General features: G+C 44.5%; 1 protein-coding gene across 3 annotated transcripts in view; it reads right to left on the bottom strand.

The window, feature by feature from the left end:
- Positions 1-1,174: 1,174 nt before the first annotated feature.
- The window catches only part of NWD1 (NACHT and WD repeat domain containing 1), a 97,896-nt gene continuing 90,880 nt past the window's right edge, over positions 1,175-8,190 (bottom strand). For 2 of the 3 annotated variants that reach the window (XM_011925729.1, XM_011925731.1), the window contains 2 exons: positions 5,940-6,045; positions 1,175-3,790 (listed from right to left, as the gene is read on the bottom strand). In XM_011925729.1, the coding sequence (XP_011781119.1) occupies positions 3,489-3,790; positions 5,940-6,045 (408 nt within the window). In that variant the 3' untranslated portion in view covers positions 1,175-3,488. The remainder of the gene's footprint in view (positions 3,791-5,939; positions 6,046-8,190) is intronic. The other variant, XM_011925730.1, reaches the window with a different exon arrangement.

Below are 8,190 nucleotides of genomic sequence, written 5' to 3'. Positions count from 1 at the left end.
TCAAATGCACAGTCAGATCCCAACTTTATATAAAATGTTGATGTTTTGTTCATCATTCATTTTTAAATTCATTTTGATTTTTAAAAATATGAAAATAGGCACGGTGGCTCATGCCTATAATCCCAGCACTTTGGGAGGCCAAGCGGGGAGCAGATCACTTGAGGTCAGGAGTTCAGGACCCGCCTGGCTAACATGGCAAAACCTCGTCTCTACAAAAAATACAAAAATTATCTGGACATGGTGGCCTGTAGTCCCAGCTACTCAGGAGGCTGAGTCAGGAGAATTGCTTGAACCCAGGAGTCAGAGGTTGCAGTGAGCCAAGATCGCACCACTGCACTCTAGTCTGGGCAACAAAGCAAGACCTTGTCTCAAAAAAAAAAAAAAATTATTTGTCTTCCAAAAGAAAATAAAATAAGAAAATAAGAGAAAATATTATTCGTTGTGATTGCTGAGCTTTTTGGCATCCCTATTTTTTTTTTTTTTTTTTTTGAGACAGGGTCTTACTCTCTTGCCCAGGCTAAAGTAAAGTGGTGCAATCATAGCTCTCCACAGCCTTGAGCTCCTGGGCTCAAGTGATCCTCCCACCTTAGCCTCCCGAGTAGCTAGGACTGCAGGTGTGCACCAGAATGCCCAGCTAATGAAAAAAACTTTTTTCTTTTTTTTTTTTTTGGAGAGATGGGGTCTCAAACTCCTGGGCTCAAGTGATCCTCCTGCCTTGGCCCCTCAAAGTGCTGGGATTACAAGCATTGACCAGCCAACTGTCAAACTTTCTTAGCAACCAAACTCTTTCTGAAATGAATAAACACTGCAAAAAACTCCCAATATAAGCAATAATTTGATGCAGCATTTTATTAGTAAAAAGTTATTTCCAATGTTTAAATTAGGATTTACCTACAAAAGAATTGATTCTCACTGAGGCTGTTGAGATGGACGCAGACATTTAAAATCAGAATTTGTAGATGAAATCTTAGTTGGTCTCAACATCCACTTTATTTCTGCACTGGGTAAGCCCTTGATTCACAGAAAAGCAGTGGCAAAGAGTAGCTAATTTTTTCAGGGGCTCCCTTCACAATTTAAGTGGGCTCTTCAGTTAAATGAAAATGGCAGAAGAATCCGAAATTATTAGGTTGGTGCAAAATTAATTGTGGTTTTTGCCGTTACTTTTTTTTTTTTCTGGAGACAGAGTCTCACTCTGTCACTCATGCTGGAGTACAGTGGTGTGATCTCGGCTCACTGCAACCTCCGCCTCCCAGGTTCAAGCCATTCTCCTGCCTCAGCCTCCCAAGTAGCTGGAATTACAGGTGTATGCCACCACACCAGGCTAATTTTTGTATTTTTAGTAGAGACAGGGTTTCACCATGCTGACCAGGCTGCTCTTGAACACCTGGCCTCAAGTGATCCACCCACCTCAGTCTCCCAAAGTGCTGGGATTACAGGCATGAGTCACCGAGGCTTTTGCCATTATTATTATTATTATCATCATCATTATTATTATGAGATGGAGTCTTGCTCTGTCACCCAGGCTGGAGTGCAGTGGCACGATCTCGGCTCACTGCACTCCTCTCCACCTCCTGGTTCAAGCAATTCTCCTGCCTCAGCCTCCTGAGTAACTGAGATTACAGGCCCCCGCCACCACGCCTGGCTAATTTTTGTATTTTTAGTAGAGATAGGTCTACTCTCTACTCTCTACATGCTGTCCAGGCTGGTCTCAAACTGCTGACCTCAGGTGATCTGCCTGCCTCGGCCTTCCAAAGTGCTGGGACCACAGGCGTGAGCCACTGTGCCTGGCCGGTTTTTGCCATTATTTTTAATATTTTTAATGGCAAAAGCCACAATTACTTTTGCACCAACCTTAGTAATCTTTAACACCTGAAAAGCTGCTGCCCAATATATCCAAGCATACATCTTAAAATTACAGTTTAAAATATTTTTAAATGAAATTTGATGCTAACATTTGCAGAACTGCCAAAACCTGCCTTGGAAACCTGGTTTGGAAGATGAATGAATGAGACAGCAGTAGGGTCTTGTTCAGCTCAAAAGCCTCTGTTTCTAAGGTTGCTTTTATTGAGACTCTGTTGGGAATTCCACAGAGGGGAGAAGGAATGTCCACCCTGAAGATTTAGACTCTCCTAGCATTAAAGTAAAAGCCTGAGAAGACTGAGAAGGGCTTTTAGAAGGCTGTGGGCAAAGAAGAAGGATCCACTTAAGTGGAATGAAAACAGTTTAACTGTTGAACTTGCACAAGGCAGATGGTTCAAAAGCAAATCAAGGAGATAGCAGCAGCTCTTTCTCCTTCCAAGAGCCTCCAGTTTTTAAGATTAAAAACCCACATCTTTATCCCAAAAGTTTAGGATCCAGGGAATAGAGAAGGACAAACTATAACATGTTGATTGTTTTACTGCCAGCTTGAGTTCTGAAGTCAGCTCATCACCAAAGACGCACATGCCAAATGCACTATAGATACAAATGGAACCAATCGTCAACTTTAAAAGTCAGAATATTTTTGCGTAAAAGTCTGGATTTCTGGCTTTGCTTATTACAACTGGAAGCACTGACAGCAGTGGGCTGGTTTGGCCATAGCGATTCTGGGCTAGAGTCAGGCAGCTCATACCCACCCTAGACACAATCTCTGCCTTCCACATGTCCAGTCTCCATCTCTCCCTGCTGCTCACCCAGCTACATGGAAGTGTCTAGATTAGTCACTAGCTCCTGTGAGCATTTGAGTGTGGTGCCTGTGGAAGAGATGGTTGTGCTCTAGAGACTGAAATTGGAGTGAAGTCTAACAGGAGTGGGACAGAAGGCTCGCTCTCAGAGCTCTTGCACCTTGAATTGTGACCTGAATCAAATCATAACTACTTCTGCAAGGCTCAGCTTCCTCATTTGTAAAATAGATGCAGAAACCCCTGCCCTCCCTAAAGTGTGGGTTGTGATGAGGATCAGATGACAGCATCTAAAGCTTTATAAACTGTGAAGTTCTGTGGTCCACATCAGTGGTTTGCTATATCTCACATTCATCTATTTCTCCTTCATCTGGTACCAGAACCCGAATTTGCATCTCAGGAATAATCTCTTCTATTCTCAGTTCCAGTGGTAGACATTGGGTCAGTCCAGCCAATTAGAGCTCTGCATTCTCCTAGATATAACAATTGGTTTAGGGCTAGGCATATGGGCCAATTGGGACCAACAGAGTTGAGGCTAGGACTGTTGAGAAAGAGAAGCTCTCTTTTCTATTGAAATTGGAGACAGCAGCATATTGGCTACCATGTTGCTCACCTGGGGGCGGCAAGTCTGAGAATGAAAATGAAAAAGAGAAAAGAAGAATGGAAAGATGAGAAGAGGCAAGGTCTGGGTCACATAATCTGAAGCAATGGGTCCAGATATACACCAGCAAACATATTCTTTTTGCTTTAACCAGATTAAATGGGGCTAACTCATTGGAGCCCCATATCCCCACCAGGTTTTTTTTTTTTTTTTTTTTTTTTTTTTTTTTACACTATCAGGCAGACCTGTGAGCATTTGTTTGATTTTGTTTCATTTCCCTGGGCACTCTCTGACTCCAAGTTCCGGGGAGCTCCCGCAGCTGCCACTAGTTCCTCTCTCTGCCTGGATTTGACCATCCACACTGCCTTCTTGAAGTTCCTGAGAGGGTCCTGCTGTGAGGCTCTTGCTGAAAGGCACTGGAAACGCTCTCGGATCAGATAACCATGCCTGGTGGGGGCAATGAAGCCACTAGTGGTTGGGATGATTCTGTTTACCACAGCATGGACAAACTGGACTGTCAGCAGGGTGCCTGTAAGGGTGAAGAGAAGGACATACATGAGAAAAATGGAGTGTAGAGGTCCTCTATGCCCTCTACTAACTTTGGCATGACATTTATTATGCCAAAGAGTCCCTCTTCCTTTATCTGCACAATGGGAATGATAACGGAACCTACACCTACCCAGGGCGATTTTTAAGATTGAAAGTCACCATGCAGGTCATGTGTTTAGTGTAGGTTTTTGGCCCAGAGTGAGCTCAGTAAATATTATTGTTGAAGGAGGAGAAGAAAGAGAGGTTGTGAACTGGCCCAGGATGAGCTTTTAAAGCCACAATCCTCAACCTTCAGCTTCTGAGCCATCTCTAACTTTATACCAGTTATATATATAACTTTGCTACAGCATATTATACTACAATGTATTATAGTGTTATAGTTTACTATGTATCAGATTACAGTGTATTCAACTACAATGTTATTAGGCTCCACCTGATATTTATTCAGCCACTTACTTGTTTTGTGACCTTGGGCAAGTCTCCTAACCTCTGATCCTCAGTTTCTTCATTGTCAAACAAGGATAGCAATGATACTTATCTTCTATCAGTGTCATAAGGGTTCAAAGAGGTAATACACAATGTGTACCTTTTCTATAGGAGACAGTGTAAGAAAGTGACAAAGGCATACTGAAATCAGGCAGATCAGCTTCAAACCTAAGCCTACTAGTTACTCCCTGTGTGACTTTGGGCAAGTCTGCCAGCCTCTCAGAGCTTCAGTTTTTGCTCTGTAAATGGGAGTGAGTGTTGAGAGAGTTAAATGACTTAAGGACAGTACCCAGTATACAATAAATGTTAACTCATTTTTTTTTGACAGGGTCTCACTGTGTTGCGCAGGCTGGAGTGCAGTGGTGCTATCATGGCTCACTGCAACCTCAATCTCCAATGCCTCGACCTCCCATGATCACTTTATCCTCCTGAGTAGCTGGGACTACAAGCATGTACCACCATGCCTGGATAATTTTTATTTTTTATTTTTTATTTTGTAGAGACAGTCTTGCTATGTTGTCCAGACAAGTCTTGAATTCCTGGTCTCAAGCAATCCTCCTACACTGGCCTCCCAAAGTGCTGGGATTGCAGTCTTGAGCCACTGCACCCAGCCAATGTTAACTCTTGCTAAGACCTTAGCATAATACTGAACAGACCAAGAGACATGGTGTTTTCAAAGTGGTTGGTGTTAAAACAGGCTGCTTCTGGCCAGGTGTGGTGGCTCACACCTCTAATCCCAGCACTTTGGGGGGCTGAAGTGGGTGGATCACCTGAGGTCAGGAGTTCAAGACCAGCCTGGCCAACATGGTGAAACCCGGTCTCTACTTAAAATACAAAAATTAGCTGGGTGTGGTGGTGGGCGCCTGTAATCCCAGCTACTCGGGAGGCTGAGGTGGGAGAATTGCTTGAACCTAGGAGACAGAGACTGCAGTGAGCTGAGATTGCACTCCTGCACTCCAGCCTGGGCGACATAGTGAGACTCCATCTGAAAAACACAAAACGAAAATCAAAAACAGGCTGCTTCTAACATCTATAAGGCCTGAGGGCAAAGAATGAAATAAGACCCACATCCTAGAAGACACAATATATAAACATTGCAATTCTAGGGAATAAACTATTAAATAGAATATGCTGTGTCCTCTTATGTTGATGAAGGAACCTTCACAAACACATGGAAGGCTTGGAACAGATTGAGAATTCTTGGGTTCCTCAGGGTTCTATGCTGGAATGTAGTGATGTAATCAGCCCCCTGCTACTAGTGACTTGACCTTCTTCTCTTCTCATTCTTCCCAGCTCCATCTCACAACCAGCTCAGACACCCAAACTCCATTTGTGCCTCATGGCTACTCCTGAGCCCAGAAGTGAACACAGCAGGGGCACAGTCTATCCTCAGAAGGATGGCTGTATACAGGAAGCCTGTGCAAGCCCTAACACAAACTCAAGGCTATGTAGGGAGTTCTCGAACTCCAGAGCATGGGTCTAGAAGAGGGACTGTGGGCCCTTTGCCTGCAGACACCTTCCTAAAAGCTAAGGGATGTAGCTAGAAGTGGCCAGAGCAGGGCCCTTTAATACCCAGGACCCAGGTCAGAGCCTTTTCTCTCCAGATCGAAGCTCAAGCTTGCCCTAAAAGCAAAATGACTCACCGTCCAGCACACTCCAAACAAGTATAGAGCGATCCTTTAAGCCCACGTACACATACTTGTCATCCTTGGAGAAGCAAGCACATTGGACCCCTCTGCAGTAAGAACTCTGTTGAAAACAGACAAGATGATCTCTCTTTTCCTTGGGATTTTTGTTTGTGCGTGTGTGTTTGTTTGCTTGCTTGTTTTTCAGATGGCGTTTCACTCTTATTGCCCAGGCTTGAGTGCAGTGGTGTGATCTTGGCTCACTGCAACCTCTGCCTCCCAGGTTCGAGAGATTCTCTTTCCTCAGCCTCCCAAGTAACTGGGATTACAGGCATGTGCCACCACGCCTGGCTAATTTTTGTATTTTTATAAGAGATGAGGTTTCACCCTGTTGATCAGGCTGGTCTCAAACTCTTGACCTCAAGTGATCCACCCACCTTGGCCTCCCAAACTGCTGGGATTACAGGCATGAGCCACCGTGCCTGGCCATAGGATTCAATTTCTTTTTTTGATGGGGATTCAATTTCTTAAATTACTTTGCTTATACAGATGTTAGCTATGATTGTATTTAATTAAAAGCTATGTGCTAATGCCACATGGAATCCTGGATTGGATTCTAGAATGGAAAAAAGGAAGGAATTGAAAAGCTGGTAAGATTCCAATAAAGGCTGGACGTGATAGCTCACACATGTAATCCTAGCACTTTGGGGAGCCAAGGTGGGTGGGTGAAACCCTGCCTGTACAAAAAATTTAAAAATTAGCCAGGTGCAGTGGTGCATGCCTGTAGTCCCAGCTACGTAGGAGGTTGAGTTGGAAGAATCACCTGAACCCAGGAGGCGGAGGCTGCAGTGAACTATGATCGCACCACTGTACTACAGCCTGGATGACAGAGTAAGACCCTGCCTCAAAAAAACAAAAATAAATAAAAGTAAAAATAAAAAGATTCCCATAGGTCGACAGTTTAATTAATAGTACTGTTCACATGTTAACTTCTTTATTTTTGTTTATTAGTTTTGTTTGAGAGACAGAATCTTGCATTGTCATCCAGGCTGGAGTGCAGTGGTGAGATCATAGCTCACTACAGCCTTGAACTCCAGGGGTCAATCGATCCTCCCACCTCAGCTTTGTGAGTAGCTGGGGGACTACAGGCACACACCTCCACACCTGGCTAATTTTTTTTTCTGGAGATGGGATCTCGCTATGTTGCTGAGGCTGGTCTTGAAATCCTTAGCTCAAGCAATCCTCCTGCCTTGGCCTCCCAAAGTGCTGGGATTACAGGTGCGAGTTGCTGCACCCAATCTAGACTTACAAGGCCTTTTTTTTTTTTTTTTTTTGAGATGGAGTCTCACTCTGTCACCCAGGCTGGAGTGCAGTGGCATGATCTTGGCTCACTGCAGCCTCCACCTTCCAGGTTCCAGTGATTCTCCTGCCTTGGCCTCCCAGGTAGCTGGGAATACAGCCACCACGCAGGGCTAATTTTTGTATTTTCAGTAGAGACAGGGTTTCACCATGTTGGCTAGGCTGGTCTCGAACCTCTGACCTCAGGTGATCCACCCACCTCGGCCTCCCAAAGCGCTGGGATTACAGGCCAAGGTGGGTGGATCGCAAGTTCAGGAGATCGAGACTATCCTGGCTAACACGGTGAAATTCCATCTCTACCAAAAAAATACAAAAAATTAGCCAGGTGTGGTGGTGAGCACCTGTAGTCCCAGCTACTTGGGAGGCTGAGGCAGGAGAATGACTTGAACCCCAGAGGCAGAGCTTGCAGTGAGCCAAGATTGCACCACTGCACTCCAGTCTGGGCGACAGAGCAAGACTCCATCTCAAAAAAAAAGAAATAATACAGAGCCAGGATTAGGGTGAAGAGAGTGAAACAGCACTAAACCAGCGCAGGATTTGATCCAGTTTTTACCTATAATGTTGAGATTTTGTTCTTCATGGAATTTTGGTATTCATTTAAGATTTTTAAAAATATTGCATTGAAATATGACTTCTCGGCCAGGTGCAGTGGCTCAAACCTGTAATCCCAGCACTTTGGGAGGCCAAGGCGGGTCACTTGAGGCAAGGAGTTCAGCCTGCACAACATGGCAAAACCCCTTCTCTACGAAAAACACAAAAATTAGCCCAGCATGGTAGTGCTTACCTGTAATCCCAGCTACTTGGGAGGCTGAGGCAGGAGAGTCGCTTGAACCCAGGAGGCTGCAGTGAGCTGAGATTGCACCATTGCATTTCAGCCTGGGTGACAAAGCAAGACTCCATCTCAAAAAAA

Source organism: Colobus angolensis, unplaced genomic scaffold (assembly GCF_000951035.1).
Source record: "Colobus angolensis palliatus isolate OR3802 unplaced genomic scaffold, Cang.pa_1.0 Scaffold66, whole genome shotgun sequence".
Taxonomy (NCBI): Eukaryota; Metazoa; Chordata; class Mammalia; order Primates; family Cercopithecidae; genus Colobus; species Colobus angolensis.
Note: the sequence above shows the minus strand (reverse complement) of the source record. Positions and strands in the feature narration are given on the sequence as shown.